General features: G+C 33.6%; 2 protein-coding genes across 4 annotated transcripts in view; one reads left to right on the top strand and one right to left on the bottom strand.

The window, feature by feature from the left end:
- Positions 1-18,312, bottom strand: part of COG5 (component of oligomeric golgi complex 5) — a 361,130-nt gene that overhangs the window by 268,271 nt on the left and 74,547 nt on the right. The window lies entirely within an intron of this gene.
- GPR22 (G protein-coupled receptor 22) lies at positions 9,593-15,177 on the top strand. 2 transcript variants are annotated; one of them, XM_045828078.1, is made up of 3 exons: positions 9,593-9,944; positions 10,885-11,915; positions 13,527-15,177. In XM_045828078.1, exon 3 carries the CDS (start codon positions 13,553-13,555, stop codon positions 14,852-14,854), a length of 1,302 nt encoding a protein of 433 aa, XP_045684034.1. In that variant the 5' UTR covers positions 9,593-9,944; positions 10,885-11,915; positions 13,527-13,552; the 3' UTR covers positions 14,855-15,177. The 2 variants fall into 2 exon arrangements, with proteins under 2 accessions (XP_045684034.1, XP_045684036.1); XM_045828080.1 differs by having other exon boundaries at positions 10,885-11,819.

Below are 18,312 nucleotides of genomic sequence, written 5' to 3' on the forward strand. Positions count from 1 at the left end.
ACACTGCTGAAAACACGTAAGAGCTGGGGCAAGAGCAAAAAAACCCCATATCCGTGGGGGAGGAAAAGGAATTTGTCCCACAAGTGGAAGTGGGGGATGGACATCAAGAAGTTCCCTTTCCTAAAACCCAGGACACCATGGTTGCCCAGTATATTAGGCGGACATGTTGCTATATCCAATACAATAATGAATTTGGATAGATATGGCAGCAATCTGAGAAGTACAGGTTCCAGTGACCCAAACTGTCTAAGAGCCGCAATTTGTTTCCATGGTTTGCAGTCCCAAAGAGAGATGTTTTTACTCTGTGGATCTTCCAAGTGGTACAGCTGAAGGCTAGGCTACTGGAAAGAGCCCAGCCAGAAGTAGGTAAAATATGCCAACCTTAATGAAGGGGAATGGAGTGGTCACTTCCACTCTCAGTTTTCTGTAGCTGGCTCTGAGGTTGAATGGCTGCAGCAGCACAAGGGATACATCAAGTATTTACAGGAACTTCTGAAAATCAAAGGCTCCATTGAGCCAGTGGCTTTGTTTCAGGTGGGAGAGATAAGGTCTTGCCAAAGGGCTTGCTTGCACCTCTTCATCCAAAATCACAATGAAAGGAAGCCCAGGCAAGATGTTCCCCCTTAATACACCATTTTCATTTGATCAAAGACGTCTATTAGGCCCTTTCCTTGTTAGTAGTCAAGTACAAATTAACCTAGCCCCAAAAGGTGACATGAATCACCTTGTGACTTGAGAGTCACAAGACATCTACGGGTCAGGTGTTTCCCTTTAACATGACCTTAGTAGCAGACTTTTTCAAGAGGTGCACTTGGTAGCTGGGTCAGGCAGGTGGCACTGCTGTACTAAGAAATAGCCTGAGTCCTTTTGCAGCCACAAAATCACAATTAAAGCTATTGTGATTTTTTCTTTCTTTCCTCCTGGAATGATACATTGTGCTGGATCACCTAGGGACAGGACATGGAGCAGCCCATGAATGGGAGAATCTCCCATGAACTTGTAAGCATTCGCAGTTTATTTATGTAAAAAAGATCACCACCAAATATACATTTGACAGAGAAGTCAGAACAACAGTACACTAAGTAGGCCCAAGGACCCCACTAACACTTTAGCTTTTCTTAAATGTGTTTTTCACACATACAAAAAGGACTATAGCGAAAGCTCCCAGGAGATGACATTATTTTCTGACCAGAAGCATTGGAAGTATAGTGTAGTGCAGGAGGCCAACCTGCAAAGGTGGACTGAGGAGGTTGGGACTTTTCTTCCAATAGGGCCTCAAAGTGCCAACTCTCATCCTCAGCTCCAAGCTCTTGAAAGCACCTAAACCTAGGGGCCCTTACTTTGCCTTTGTGCAAGCTCCACACTGCACTTGGCAGTGCCTTCAGCCTCTCTTGCCCCTTACTGTGCTTTCTCCCCCACAGGATTTGGTAGGATGGTGCCTGGGCACCTCTATCCAACAAAGCTATAAAAGTCTGACTCCCTCCCCGTCCTTGGGATTCCTTCCATACTTGGCTTTTATCGTAAGCAGCTGAGGTTAGAGTAGAGGGAGAGAAGAATCCGAGGGCACAAAAGGAAAGAGGTACTCTGCACCAATAAGCCGCACTTTGTTTTGCATTTACATCGAATTTCAAGTGGCTGGGGGGGCTGCCTATTTGGATTTAAGGAATGAACTTAGAGTGTATTCAGTCTCACCAAAGCTCTGTATATCCTCATTGTTGACACCTTTAATTTTAGCTCTGGCAAGCCCTTGATTAAGCAGCCACAGCCATACATGCTGCCTTCTGCCTAGAACCCAGAGGCTTGCTGCCTTACTGATGTAATAACATGCTTTCCTCCTGTAGCCTAGAAAGTGAGCAGTGACCAAAAGCACCATTCAAGCAGCTTCATTTAATTCTATCTCTCACTGCTTAGCCTCTAAAAAGTCAGTACGGAATCTAATAGCCCACCACTTCAATAAGACCATTTGCTACTGGATCTCATAATCCCTAAAATGGCCCACAAGAGCCCTTGTCTTTTCCCTTGCAGGAAGCCATGCTTCCTTCAAAATCATATCATTGTTTCCAAAACTGTCAAAAATCATGGAAGGTCTAGGATTTTTGCAGCAGCAAAGCTATGATGTTTCTATCATTGATGCTGGCAAGTAATGAGATGCCTGTGTCAGAGGAAAAGGACTTTATTACCCATGACACAGCAGGCAGCAGAGGATAAGGTAAGTGACAGTTCACCTTCCCCTCCAAGTCACCTAGCAGAGGGGCCTGGTGGATTCTCTGTATACAGTAGGTTTATATCACAGTTGAAGAACAGTGAGCTTTGAAAAAACACCATTTTTATAACAAGCAGAAGCAAGTCTGCTCTTTGCCTGAGGAGTCATTATTGCATCTCTCAAGGTTGCTAGCTTCAAATACAACCCCCCAAAATGGATCAAGTAAAGAACAGTAAGGTTTTTGCATTCTTAACATACCCAACAATACCCAGCATGCCCAAGGACACTCAGGGATGCTCAGGGCCCATGGCAGGTTGCTTCTTCTCACACACTCCCTTCAAATCTAATACCAAAGGTCTTAGGCAGTACAATAAGCAAGTAAATAAAAGTTATGGTTCAAGAGAAGTAAACTGTCTCTATTTGCAGATATTACCTAGATAAAAACACTATGAAATTCACAAAAAAGTTCCCAAGACCAATATGTAAGTTTAGTAAAGTTGCAAGACACTAGGTTAATATATATATTATATATATAATATATATATATTCTCTATACACTAAAAATAAACACTAGGAATTTTATTTTTTTTAAAGGTGCTGTTTCAAATAGCACTGAAGAAATGAAATACTTAGGTATAAATCTAAAAAAATACGCACAGAATCTATAAGCTAAATGCTATAAAACATTGATAAAGTAAATCAAAGAAGACCTAAAAATAGTAGAGATATTGTATCCATATATTGGAAGAGTCAATATTGTTAAAATGTCAATTCTCAAATTGATCTGTAAATCTCTGTAATACCAAGACTTTTTGTAGACAGTATATCCCTAAGTGGGGACAAGAAGGTAGCAGTAACTGAGGGTATACTGTTATATTTTGCTAGCAGAAAGTCACCAGTGAGCATAGCCTGTAACTACTATTAGTAAATGCTTAAAATGCATCCATTTTCCCAAATGGATGCCCCAAGTAGTACTGTAGAAATTACTAAATCTATAGTAGAACTCTACCATTATCTGACTGTACGCATAAAGGATAGCAGCCTACTTACAAAAGCATTTTGTGTCTAAGTAATTTCAATAAAAGATCAGTAGTTCATAGACAGCCATTCAGTTATGTCTCCTATCAGAGCACAGGGCAAATAACAGCACATAAGAGGGTATCTGCCATAGCTTTGTTAAATATATGATCTAGTTGATCAACTGACTTGGTTTCGGGACACAGAAATGAATTTGATTCTGCAAAATAACCTACAATAGGAGCATTATTCAAAGAAAAAGAAACAAAAGAAAAAGAAAACCAATGTGAAAAGCACAAAAATTACTGATTGATTCTTTTATGGAAATTTAAACAAAATCATAATAAATAAGGACACAAAGAGGGATACAAGGCAGTCAAAAGAGAAGGACAAAATTGGGGGTAGAGTTGGTAATAATTTGGACAAGAAGCCAAAGAGAACATGCAAACAGCAGGAAAACAGATGGAGATTAATAAGTAGTAATAGTCACCGAGTCCCAAATCTAGATTGGATAAGAAAATGGAAAGAAATCTATGCATTTATTTTAATAATATGTCATAATAGCCATTGTTACAAATACATAGCATAAAAAATAAAAGTAAAAACTTTTAAATGCCAAGCTAAGTTAAGGTAAAAAAAAAAAAACAAACAAACTGCCGGTGGAGTTACTTTGTTAAGGTATAGAATTTTACCCTGAAGAGCCACAGCGCTTTTCAGAAAGAAGCACAAAGTTGGAGGAGTCATGCTACCCAATATCAGACTACATTAGAAAGCCATGGTAATTAAAACAGCATGGTACTGGCATAAAAACAAAGAAATGGATCAACAGAACAGAACAGAGAGCCCAGAGATAAACCCACACAGTTATGGTCAATTAATATTTGTTAAAGGAGGCTACACCATACAATGAGGTAAAGATAGTCTATTCAATCAATAGTGCTGGTAAAATAGGACAGACATATGCAAAAAAATGAAACTAGACCACCTTCTTACAAAATACCCAAGAATAAACTCAAAAAGGAAAAAGGCTTAAATGTTAAACTTGAAACCATAAAAACCTAGAAGAAAACATAGGCAATACATTCTGAAACATTTCTTGTAGCAACATTTTCTTTATGATATATCTCCTCAGGCAACGAAAACAAAAGAAAAAATAAACAAATGGGACTACATCAAGCTAAACAGTTTTTCCACAGAAAAGGAAACCATCAACAAAATGAAAAGACAACCCCACTGAATGGGAGAACATATCTGCCAATGATACATCTGATAAGGGGTTAATATCGAATATTTATAAAGAACTCATAAGACTCAACATCAAAAAAAAACAACCAACAACAACAACAAAAAACAATTAATAATGGGCAAAGTACCTGAACAGTCACTTCTCCAAAGCAGACAGAGATGGCCAATAGACACATGAAAAGATGCTCCATATCAGTAATTATCACAGAAATGCCAATTAAAACCACAATGAGATATCAACTCACACCTGTCAGATGGCTATCTTAAATAAATCAACAAACAACAAGTGTTGGCGAGGATTCAGAGAAAAGGGAACCCTTGTGTACTATTGATGGGAATGCAGATTGGTGCAGCCATTATAGAAATTATATTCATTGAAAAAGGGCCCCTGAAACAATACAATTTAAAAAGTGAGCTTTCAGCAATTAGAAACAGTTTTTGTACATATACATTCAATTATGATTACTTCCAATATTTTGTGAAGTTGAATATTTTAATATGCAAATTCAGAATCATCAGAAATGTGGCATCAGAACTAAATATAAGCTAGATAAGAGGGATCTGAGATAAACAGTGCAATGTAAACATAAACTACTCTCTTACACTCACCCTTGTGCAAACCTAAGAAAGAAAATGTGTAGAATTAAATATTAAAGGTTCCCATAGCAAGAATTTTATGAATTAAAATTCCTATGCAATCAAACTATTTAAAACTATAAAGAAAACATAACTTGTAAAAAAAGAATTTTAATAGAAATATTTAGAGTTAGGTCCATAGCTGTTGCTTAGTTATTAGAAAAGTTAAACTGCATTCCCAGATTATTAATTAAGTAATTAATAATTAATCTATAAAAAATATTTTATAGACTTCTGGCCAAGATATAGGTAAATATTCTTTGCTTCCTTGCATAATCAAAAGAAGGACAACAATAAATTTAAAAACAAAACAATCAAAACTGCCAGAATACAGAAATGTGGAAGTCCAACAACCAAGGAGTTAAAGAAGAAACACTCATCCAGACTTGTAGGAGGGGCAAAAACAGACAGCCAGCCATGTATTACAAGGCGATGGCTGGAGGTCCAGGTGGGTGAGGTGGTAGCTGGCGATCCCACATTCTCATGTGGATAAATCAGGAGGAACAACTGGGGTACGAGACATACCACACAACCCAGGGTGGGGAAATAAAGCCTCAAAACCTCTGGCTGTAAAAACCTGTGGGAATTATGGCAGCGAGAAAACTCTCAACCTCATGGGAGAGTTCATTGGAGAGACCCACAAAGTCCTAGAATACACAAAACATCACTCACCTGGGAATTGGCATGAGAAAGGCCCAATTTCCTTGTGGGTGGTGGGAGAAGTGACTGAAAGTGGGTCGAGCAAGTGGCATTGTTCCCTCTCTGACTCCTCCCCCTAACACAATGCAGCAAAGTGGGTTAATCCACCCTGGCAAATACCTAATGCTCTATCTCTTACAACATAGCAGGCCCACCAAGACAAAAAAATATGGCCAAAATGGAAGAATAGGTCAAAGCTCCAGAGAAAGAACTAAGCCACAAGGAGATAGCCAACCTATTAAATGCAGAGTTCAAAACACTGGTAATCAGGATGCTCATAGAAATGACTGAGTGTGGATGCAAAATAGAGGAAGAAATGAAGGCTATGCAAAGCAAAATAAAGAAAAATATACAGGGAACCAACAGTAAAAAGAAGAAAACCAGAACTCAAATCAACAATTTGGAAAAAAAGGAAGAAATAAACATTCAACCAGAACAGAATGAAGAAAGAAGAATTCAAAAAAATTAAAAGAGGCTTAAGAACCTCTGAGACAACTTTAAATGTTCCAACATCTGAATCACAGGGGTGCCAGAAGGAGAAGAGGAAGAAAAAGAAATTGAAAAGTTATTTGAAAAAATAATGCAGAACTTCCCCAATCTGGCAAAGTAAATAATAGACTTCTAGGAAATCCAGGAAGCTCAAAGAGTCCCAAAGAAGTTGGACCCAAGGAAGCACACACCAAGGCACATCATAATTACATTACCCAAGATTAAAGATAAGGGGAGAATCTTAAGAGCAGCAAGAGAAAAGGAGACAGTTATCTACAAAACAGTTCCCATAAGACTATCAGCTGATTTCTCAAAAGGAGCTTTGCGGGTACAAAGGGGCTAAAAAGAAGTATTTCAAGTCATGAAAGACAAGGACCTAGATCCAAGATGACTCTATCCAGCAAAGCTATCATCTAGAATGGAAGGGCAGGTAAAGTGCTTCCCAGATAAGGTCAAGTAAAAGAGTTCATCATCACCAAGCCCTTATTATATGAAATGTTAAAGGGACTTATCTAAGAGAAATAAGATGATCAAAAATATGAACAGGAAAATGACAACAAACTAACAACTATCAACAACTAAACATAAAAAAACAAAAACAAACTAAGCAAACAACTAGAACAGAAACAGAATCACAGAAATGGAGATTACATGGAGGGTATCAATGGGGAGTAGGAGGGGAGAGAATGGGGGAAAAGGTAAAGGGAATAATAAGCATAATTAGCAGGTTCAAAATACATAGGGTAAGGTTAAGAATAGTATAGGAAGTGGAGAAGCTGAAGAACTTGTATGTCCGACCCATGGACATGAACTAAGGGGGCAAAATGCTGGTGGGAGGGAAGGTGCAGGGAGGAGAGGGGTAAAGGGGAGAAAAATGACACAATTGTAACAGCATAATCAATAAAATGTAATTTAAAAAAGGATATTTTATAACATAAAATTTGGTTTTAAATCACCAATTGTAGCATTTTTTAAAATTGGTATCCTACATGAATACAAAATATATTAAATGCAGAAGTATCAGAATCTGTTATTATGGAAATAAGAATCTTTTAGAATTCTGACATATGTAGTTCAATATTGTTTTTTTCAGGAAATAATATCATCTGATTTTCAATTCTGAGATATAGACATTTGCCTCTTTGTTAAAGAAACAGGAAGTTAGGATTATCCTGCTAAGAAATCAGAGAACCATGTTATCACCAAGCCAATCTGTGGTGTTTAAAAAGAAAACTATACTAAACACCGTATGCAATAAAAAGATGTTTGTAATATACTGTGTATCCTTAACCACAGGGAATAAAGAACAATATCCAGACCTCTGCTTTTTTCCTGCCATTATTTCTTACAGAGAGCCCAGAATATGTTTTTTCAATATAGTCTCAATTTAACTTGGAAATAATGCTTCACAGAGAGTTAAACAAAGCACAGAAATACACTTCAACAACAAAAAAAATCAAAGCTCTGTGACCCAGAAAATGATTGATTTTCCAAAAGTCGTGTAACTAATGGGTAGTATCAAAACCCAGATCATCCAAAACTAAGTGCCAAATACCTTCAGAATTTTCTAAAGAGAGCAAGCCCACTACAGGTAAAGGGGAGTTTGATGAGTCCTAACACTGGCTTTACTACTAACTTACCAAAACTTTTTCAAGTCATTAAATATCTCTGTGTCTTGGTGTCCTCTACTTCATGTGGATATTTTAATTATAAATACATAGCAAATACTTGAACTCTGGCAGAAAGGCACTATATGTATTTCACTGCATTAATAATCTCCCCTGCCCACAAGTGTAAACTGATGCTAACACTTTTTCTCTGGTTTTCGTTTCAGGCTTCAATAACATGTTTGTGCACATGCACACACTATCTTTCAACATGGCTGGCGTTCTAATAAGATTCTTTTCTCCAGCTTTCAAGATGTATGAAAAGTAACACAACATTTTAAATTTTTAGCATTACCAAAGCCTTGCCACTCAAAGCTCTGCAGAAAATTTTAAAAATTCACAACAAAATTTTCTACCACATTATTTTCAACCCCTACAGAAATTCAATCCAAAACTCATATACTACTTAGCTAGCCCCCTGTAAAGCTTGAATACTACCAGCAGATTATAAAAATGTATAGTGCTTTTCAAAAATATAAAATAATAATTCCAATTAAAATTTAAAATTTAGCATACATTTTAATAAATGAAGGTCACTAGTATTCCTAAAATAATGAAAATAGGATGGTGATCAATATTCTAATAATTCAATCATTTGCATTGTATCCTCTATTTTGTCAAAAGATAGAATATAGCTACTTTATATACTCAAGTCTTCAAAAACCTCCAATTATTGAAAATAGAAAATTATTTATAGGTAACCAAAGTTAACAGAAATCTAAGTTAATGAAATATTTTAAGTTAATTACATATTGTAGCATTGTTTTTATTCTTTTGACAGCATATCTATCTCAAAATAATTTAGCTTTATAATCTACAAAGACTGTAAATAGTTTCCTTTTCCTTTACCAACATATTTACTCAATAATATTAGCATATAGCTACATATAATACTTAGGACATAGCAATCCACTAATATTTCCCAGGTTAAAAATAAAAATAGCCAGTTGAAATAAAATATTATGGCAAGATCAGTATATATCAACTGAATAAAAGAGTTACCAAAGGTGAAGGCAATAGTAATCTCTAAAGTAATGCACATGATTAAATCTTTATACACTGGGAGTATATTAATAAAAATGGAATTTTTAAAAAATACTGAACACCTGGAAATATTCACAATTTGGAATACACAGAGGAGGTGATTTGAATACAAACACACTACTTGAAATTCAATGTGGTTCACAGTAAAGATGCAGTGGCTTCCATTTGTACAACAAAGAATCTCAACCTAAAACATATATATGGCCAAAATACTCTGAAGCACAATTATCCAGGCTTTAAAAAGAAAATATATTCTTACTATGTGAATTCTTTCTTGACCCCCATCTCCCTGTGTTTTTTAATGTTTTGCATAAATGAACAAACCAGAACAGAACAGACATTTTTAAAGGACTAATTTACTCATATTCTATTTAAGAGCAACATAAAACCACTTATAAATATAGCCTTTCAAAAAAGTATTCTTATGTAAAAACATTGGGGTAAAAAAACCCTGCTATACATATGAAGCACAGTTGAAGCCCAATAAAACTGACCAATCAAAATTAGTGAATGCACTGCATCTCCCTGCAGTAGAGAGCAACAAGGTAGGCTGTCATTCTGCAAAAGCTGCCCAGAGCAGGCTTTCCTCTGAAAAGCAGTGTCGTTCCTTTTCAGGAAGACAGAATCTAAATGTTGTCTCTGGAGACAAGAAGACTTCAGCATGTTAAATTACTTTCATTGTGTATTGTCAGACGCTTATTGATTCCACAGTAGGAAGAGTGAGAGACTGCCGCAGCCTCTAAGCAGCATTACATGTTCCATACATTAGCAGTACTGCTGAAACAATGGCACCGTACAGACCTATTTTCATTACAGTCTTTTCGAAGAGATGTTTATGACTCTCTTCCCCAAGTCCTCTACTAACAAGTGAACAAAAATGAATCAATCAAAACTGGAAATGCTTCAACTACATCAGGAATTTATCAAATCCTTAGCAGAGAGAGGTAAGTTTCCTTATTATAGTATGCAGCTGCTTTTGAACGAGCACAGTGGGGTAAGATCACTTTTGAAAAATTTTAGCCTGAATTTTAGGAGTTTATTTTACTTAATTCTATTTATTGCTAAACATGTGTTTGTAAGATCTATTTCTTTTAAGACAGTGTATTTTGCATGTAATTTAAGGGTGCTATGTTAAATACAAGAAGTATTCTTTAATTCACTATGAAGACATCAGTTTTTAAGTCACTTCAGTTATACTAAGTATTTTTAATGTCATCAATACAGTTGTTTCTCAACTGTTCAAAAAATGCTTTTTTTTTTCCTTAAAAGAACCAGGTTTACTATTTTGCTATTATGTATTACTCAGCTTTTGGTTAAGTTTATTACTGGGCATGGCCATTTAAAATTATTTAATTTGCAGTTACATTTTGCATTATCTTTTATATTTTAATTACATGAACAGCTCTTCAGTGCAAGTTGATAATATCATGAAATCTGTTGTAATCAGTTGAAATTCAAACTATGTGCTAATGGTGTAGCAAGCTACAATATTTTACAACAGGAAATAATGTCAAATTTATGATAAAGACATGGGGGAATGACAGTATGTTTAGTATAAGCTAATTGCTTATAATCTCTGAAAATACAGGTTAGCTTCAAAAAATGCAGAAATCAATTTAAAAAAAGAACAGTTTTCCTTTAATGGTTATATTTGCAATGTTAATTCTGTTATTAAATAACAATATTTACAATCCTTATTAGGAAAATAAAGTATTTTATTTAAAAAGCCCTTAAATTTATGTATAAGCTGTGTCTATAATAACATAGTTTGCTTACATTGATAACAAATACTATATATAGTGTTAAACAAACAAAGCTACTTTCAATTAATTGGAAATTTTAGGAACCCTGTTTCTTAACTACTTTTTTTTTCTTTTTCATAAGGGCCACAGCAGCTAATTCAGTACTTACAACTGAAAATATGAAGAATGCATCTGACCAAGCATCTCTCTCCCTAGCTGTCTGAACCATAAACTGCAGGATATTCTTGTAACACATGATTTTAAGATACTAAGGAGTTAAAAGCAGGGAATACAAGTCTACATTACTGCTGGAATACAACACATCGACAGTAATCATCTTACAAAGATGCTGTATAAAATAGCCACAAAAAGAAAAACAATGTAATTATAAAATCCTGAAGACAAAATGGTGAGCATTTTTAAAAAGGGAGTTTATACTTTAACACACCAGAATTGTGGAGCTACTAATTCTTAAACGATGAAACATGGATTGCCACAATAAGAATGCCATACATTACCAGCAAGCTAAATGAAGCTTTAGCAAGTATTTTCTGCATTAAATATACAGATATTTGTATTAATTGATATTACTAAAGGATTGTTCCATTGGAGTTTTATGACCAATTATATATCCTCTTCTAATGAAAACAAACCGGATTGAACAGCAGATGGTTCTTATCGAAAAACACAGACTGGATTTGTAATATAAAGCAAGTTATGTGATCAAGAAATCATTCCAAAATAATCAAGACTGCTATGGAGACAGTTTGTAACAAAAGGATGTCTGAATACATTTTAGGAGCTAGAAACCTTATGTTTCCTTTTTTGTTTTCACATGTTCTGGAAAATAGAGAGACATTATCATATATTCCCGCAAAGGGGAACATAATTCTTTTCATCTGAAGAAGTTTCTCTTGGTCGTGACATTTTAAGATAAAACATAACATATTTTGTACTGGTCTTTAGAAATCCATCAGCCAACTAAATCTCACAATTCATGCAGTTGAAGTAATGGAGAGAAAATGAAACAATTCCTACAAGACTTGAAATAAAACACAGCTACTTCACTGTTGTCAGGTAAAATTCATGTCAAAATCGGTCAATGACATCATGTTTCAATTTGTGAAAAACTGCTATAATAAGCCAAAAGGCCCATAAGGCAACAGCAAACAGGTAGGTCAGAAAATGCATGCACGCCACCACACTGTTGAACATTTACAAAAGAAAAGAATCTTGTTCTAGAAGAGATGCATTTTTCTTAATTATCACCTAACTTCACATATCTGCTTTATTTACTTACAAATTTAACTGATGTGACAAAGAACTGATGTTTACTCTGTCAGTTCAAAAAATTTGGCACACTTAAAATTTTTCAATTTTATAGGACTTCCTTTACTTAAGTATGTACCTCTAGTAATACTTTATACCAAGCTCAAAAGAAATTAATATTGTGATCATTTTTACTTCTGAAATATTATCCCTAAAATAGTATGCATAACTGTATTCTTAAACTTGTAAAAGGTTACACTAAGTGAAAGGTTAACAAAGTTCTCAAAATTATGAGCTTTTATAATTTGTTTGGTTATGATTTTGCAATCAAAATGCTGTACTTGAAATGTGAAATATAGTTGGTTGTATAATTTTATATTTTAACTGAATATACCACCGGTTACCGACATTTTGCCCAGAAAATCAGACATTTTTATAAATTACTCCAAACCTTTGTATATTAAAATATAGACTTGCATGACTTGGCAAGAGTTTTTTTTTTTTAAGTTTCCTCAAAATTATACTCAGGGTAATTTATATAAAAGGTTCCAGAGCAAATGTGTAACTTCAAAATATTCTTCAGAAAATGGGCTTCAGATACTTTTTCCCTAAAATTTCACTTTTTCACTTTAAACTTTCTGTTTAAATAAAATCAACTGATATAGTCTCTTAAACCACTTTGAAAGGGGCTATTTATTAATAAGATATTAAATTTTAATTTTCTTCCACAAGATACAAGAGGGTGTGGTCACAAAATAAATCATTCATAAGAGTGATTATTGTTCCAAGCTTTGTGCTGTTTTACTTTAACATATGTCCTTTCTCTTCCAATTTTTTTAAGTTTGCCCACTTTAAAGTTCAGTGAACATTTTAACTATGAAATGTGAAATATTCATCCTTTGTCTCCTCCTGTGGGAAAAGAAGTCCCTAGTCACACTGTTGACATGTGAATATGAATTTCAATCAAGAACATGAACAAAATAATTTAAACAAGCAAGTGCTTTATGCCATTTACCATGTTAAATGAACACTGTTCTGTTCATCTGAAATCTCATGGGAAAAATTAGACCTACACTAATTACGCTAGAACAAATTAAAACAATGTTTATTTGCTACCTACTCACAATATTTTAAAATGAAATCTTAAAATATTGAGCTAAAATTAGTTTTCCAGACTGGGTAGTTTTATTATACAGAAGTATACTGTGTCTAAAAAATAACTTTGAAAAACCCAAATGAGTAAAATGTTTTTAGTATATGAAATAATTTTAAACTATATAGGAGTAATCCCCACATAGTTATTTCTTCAAATGTAGAACCCAATATCCTTTTATATCAAAATAATACAATCTTGATGTTTCCTAATTCTGTTTTCAATTAATAGCTTACAAACTTAAAAATTAAACTAAGTACACAATAAAAAAGGTTGCTTTTTTTTTTTACAAAGAACATATGTTTTATATGTCATTTAAAAAATGCCAAATATCAAATAGTTTATTCTATTTTACTTTCTAGGGAAAAAATCCAACTGCTCCAAAAGAATGTGTTTTTCTCCCCTTCTGGAAATCAACATGCAGTCTGAATCTAACATTACAGTTCGAGATGACATTGATGACATCAACACCAATATGTACCAACCACTGTTATACCCATTAAGCTTTCAAGCATCTCTCACTGGATTTCTTATGTTAGAAATTGTGTTGGGACTTGGCAGCAACCTCACCGTACTGGTACTTTACTGCATGAAATCCAACTTAATCAACTCTGTCAGTAACATTATTACAATGAATCTTCATGTACTTGATGTAATAATTTGTGTGGGATGTATTCCTCTAACTATAGTTATCCTTCTACTTTCACTGGAAAGTAACACTACTCTCATCTGCTGTTTCCATGAGGCCTGTGTATCTTTTGCAAGTGTCTCAACAGCAATCAACGTTTTTGCTATCACTTTGGACAGATATGACATCTCTGTAAAACCTGCAAACCGAATTCTGACAATGGGCAGAGCTGTAATGCTAATGATATCCATTTGGATGTTTTCATTTTTCTCTTTCCTGATTCCCTTTATTGAGGTAAATTTTTTCAGTCTTCAAAGTGGAAATACATGGGCAAACAAGACACTTTTGTGTGTCAGCACAAATGAATACTACACCGAACTGGGAATGTATTACCACCTGCTTGTACAGATTCCAATATTCTTTTTCACTGTCATAGTAATGTTAATCACATACACCAAAATACTGCAGGCTCTTAATATTCGAATAGGTACCAGATTTTCAACAGGACAGAAGAAGAAAGCAAGAAAAAAAAAGACAATTTCTCTAACCACACAGCATGAGACTACAGACATGTCACAAAGTAGTGGTGGGAAAAATGTAGTCTTTGGTGTAAGGACTTCAGTCTCTGTAATAATAGCCCTCCGACGAGCTGTGAAACGACACCGTGAACGACGAGAAAGGCAAAAAAGAGTCTTCAGAATGTCTTTATTGATTATTTCTACATTTCTTCTCTGCTGGACACCTATTTCTGTTTTAAATACCACCATTTTATGTTTAGGCCCAAGTGACCTTTTAGTAAAATTAAGGTTGTGTTTTCTAGTCATGGCTTATGGAACAACTATATTTCACCCTCTTTTATATGCATTCACTAGACAAAAATTTCAAAAGGTCTTGAAAAGTAAAATGAAAAAGCGAGTTGTTTCCATAGTAGAAGCTGATCCCATGCCTAATAATGCTGTAATTCACAACTCTTGGATAGACCCTAAAAGAAACAAAAAAATTACCTTTGAGGATAGTGAGATAAGAGAAAAGTGTTTAGTACCTCAGGTTGTCACCGACTAGGGAGAAGTCTAAGCTTCACCAAATCCACATTCAGAAGTTTTAAATTTAAATTGTAAAAAGTGAAATTACTGCCAAATATAAGAAAATAATATTTTAAGTATTGGTTATGTTGTAAATTTTCAATGTAAATGTCAAGATTAGATTAGGTCATATATATACAATTTCTTCATAATTTAATGTATTTGTTGCATGGTAGTTTGTTAAAGTGATATTGTGTATATTTTGTCAATATCATGTCCATCAGAAGATATTCATGTAAGTCATATTTTCTAAATAATAAATACATAGCCTTAAAACAGTGTATAACTTTAAAATGTAACTGACACAGGTATCTTTGTTTTTTTTTAAATAAAGCATATTGTTTCTAAGCCACAAACTACAGATATATTTATATAATGATAACTGAGATAGCATTTTAACATAAGAACCAAAATCATGGCTCCAAACAATCAAAACAATCCAGGATTTTCTGTACCACTATTTTGTTTTCTGTTATAGTCAACTTGCTATATGATTTGATGCACCAAAATTAATGAACTATGTATAAAACTTTATCCTTTTTCTAATGTAGAAATTGTAGGGTTTCTCAGGATTTCAAAAATCCTATGAATGTTAGAATTCATTGTTATGTGTTAGAATGAAAATGCTAAATGTAAAAGCAATAGAGGTAACAGTAAACAATGTGAGATTCTTCTTAAAATTATGTCTTTCTATCCATGTCACAAATCACAGAGATGGATATCAATTTCTATTCGTTAACTAGATTAGTTTTTCGAAAGCAAACAACCTGTATATGTACACCAAGATAGGAAAACTTTGAAATTCAAGTTTATCATGAGAAAGAGACTGATTTTCTATGAACAAGAGCATTGTGCCTGTGCTACACAAATGACTGACAATAGAGAGACCGGAGCAAACAAAAGCACCAGTCCCTTTTTTCCTTTCTCACTTCCATCTAAACCAAATGCTTGAAATTAACACAATCTGCTGGAAAAAGAGTACATTAACTTTATTCAAGCTGGCCTTTTTATATAGTAGAAGTTAACTATTAAAATCTGAATACAAGGAAGAAAAAAAGCATATTAGTGTAGAAAAGCTTAACAAAGCCAACTATTTCTAATTTTAGATACATAGCAAGTTGAGAGTAATACAGTTTACACAAATATTTCTACCTTATCATGAAGCTCCCAAATGTTTAAAAACACAGTTCTCTTTCCACTCTGAAAATCACTGAAGTAGCATAAATCTTGTCATTTTGTTTTACTTTACATCACTTAACTTTAAGCATTTTGCTTCCAATCCTCAAATCATGCTGGAAAAATATGAAATTACTAATCTAAACCATATATATCAGGTTTGGGAATTCTTATCAAACAAATATTTTCCAAATATAATAATCTAATAATCTATCCACGAGTGCTAAGTATAACTGTATCAAAAAATAGCAATAAATTACTTAATAGGCAAATACTTGTCACCTTATAATTGGTTAACTGGACAATTTTTTATTCTATTTTTAACACTGTATCCACTAAATCAAGTAGCAACTCATTTTTAATTAAATTTCCTATCAAACAACTCAATATCACTTTAATGTAAATAAATGAGATTCATCCAGCTGAGTTTACTGAATTCCCTAATACTTCGGGAAAGGATCACAATGCAATAGTTTGAACTCCCTGAGGTTAACAACAAATTTAATAGTGATTTACTTCTCATAATAATACTAACAATGTCAAGTCTCAGCAAAGCAAAAATTACCTTCTTTTCTACTTTTCCAGATTTAAAGTGCTTCAATTTGACAAAATGTTACATAAGACTTATTTTTTAAAACCTTGAAGAAAAATTAAGAATTCACAAAGATATTAAGAAAATGTTCATTTGATAAATATATTTGGCATAGAATATCTGCTAATATATTAATTTCAAAAATATTAAACTAATTTTATATGTAGACTTCTAAGTATAAATTAAAATCTTAAGATATAGTTTTATAATCTTACTAAAAAAATTAGACTATTTTTAGAGTTTTCTTATTAAAAGAAAACCCTTTGTGTTTTAAATATTTTTTAATATATTTTATTGATTATGCTATTACAGTTGTCCCATTTTCCCCCCTTCATTCCCCTCCACCCTGCACACCCTCTCCCACCTACATTCCCCCCCTTTAGTTCATGTCCATGTGCCATACTTATAAATTCTTTTTAGAGTTTTCTTATTAAGAGAAAACCCTTTGTGTTTTAAATATTTTAAATTTTCAAGTCTATATGCATGCCAAAGAACTCAGTTAAAAAACATTTTTCTAGCCCTGGCTGGTGTGGCTCAGTTGGTTCGAGCTTTACCCCATACACCAAAAGTTTGCAGGTTCAATTCCCAGTCAGGGCACATACCTAGGTTGTGGGTTTGATCCTTGCTTGATCCAGGCATGCACAGGAGACAACTAATAGATGCTTCTCTCTCTCTCATCTATGTTTCTCTCTCTCCCTTTCTCTCTCTCTAAGAGCAATAAAAAAATGTCCTTGGGTGAGAAAAAAATTTTTTTTAATTTTTCCAATATATTTGCCTAAACTGCTTTTAAGCCCTCTTGTTCTCTGTAATAAGAAATCCAACAAAATAAGAAATAAATGGCAAATATTATAATGTTGCCCTCTAAACTGTTGTTATTTATACACCTGACATTGAAACAGAAAATTAGCAAGCATTTTTGCCCACTTGTCATGAACTTTTGGGTATACACAAGTGTACCCAGTAATTTACAATAAAGAAAAGGCACACTTATCAGACAACTTCTCATAGCTTTTTAATGTTAAATACTATGTAATATGTGAATCAAAATCATATTTATAAGTTCAGTTTTTTTAAAAAGATTGCAATTACTGACCTCAGCTTAAATAAAAGGACAAGAGAATGTTTCTGTTAAATGTCTGTTCTATGAAAAGGTACATTTTTTTCCCTAATAATGACGTTCACCAATATGTATAAATTTTTCACTTTACTTCAAGTAACTTTACCAAAAAGAAGCATTAATGGTAATTTCTCATATTAGAACAAAATTTTTAAATGCAAAAGCAACAGGGGTAACAGTAAACAACATGGGATTCTTCTTAAAATAATGTTTTTCTACCCATATGTCACAAATCACAGAGATAAATATCAATTTCTATTAGTTAACTGGATTAGTTTTTCAAAAGTATAGAAATAGGAAATATTATTTTAAAAACTAACCAAAGATGAGCTCAACAACATATGAAACTTATTTTCTCTTTTGTTTTGTCTACTAATTTAAGGAGGTTATTATTCTAACAACTAGTACCCAACAAATGTTCAACCTATTATGAAAATTAAATTATTTATAATTATGCTGTTTTAAAAAATGGTATTCACAATAATTCTGTACTTCTCACTCAATGTAAGTCAATTTTTAGGTATATGCTCTATTTTCTAATACCCCAAGTAAA

Source organism: Phyllostomus hastatus, unplaced genomic scaffold (genome assembly GCF_019186645.2).
Source record: "Phyllostomus hastatus isolate PE091 unplaced genomic scaffold, TTU_PhHast_1.1 phas_scaffold_78, whole genome shotgun sequence".
Lineage (NCBI taxonomy): Eukaryota > Metazoa > Chordata > Mammalia > Chiroptera > Phyllostomidae > Phyllostomus > Phyllostomus hastatus.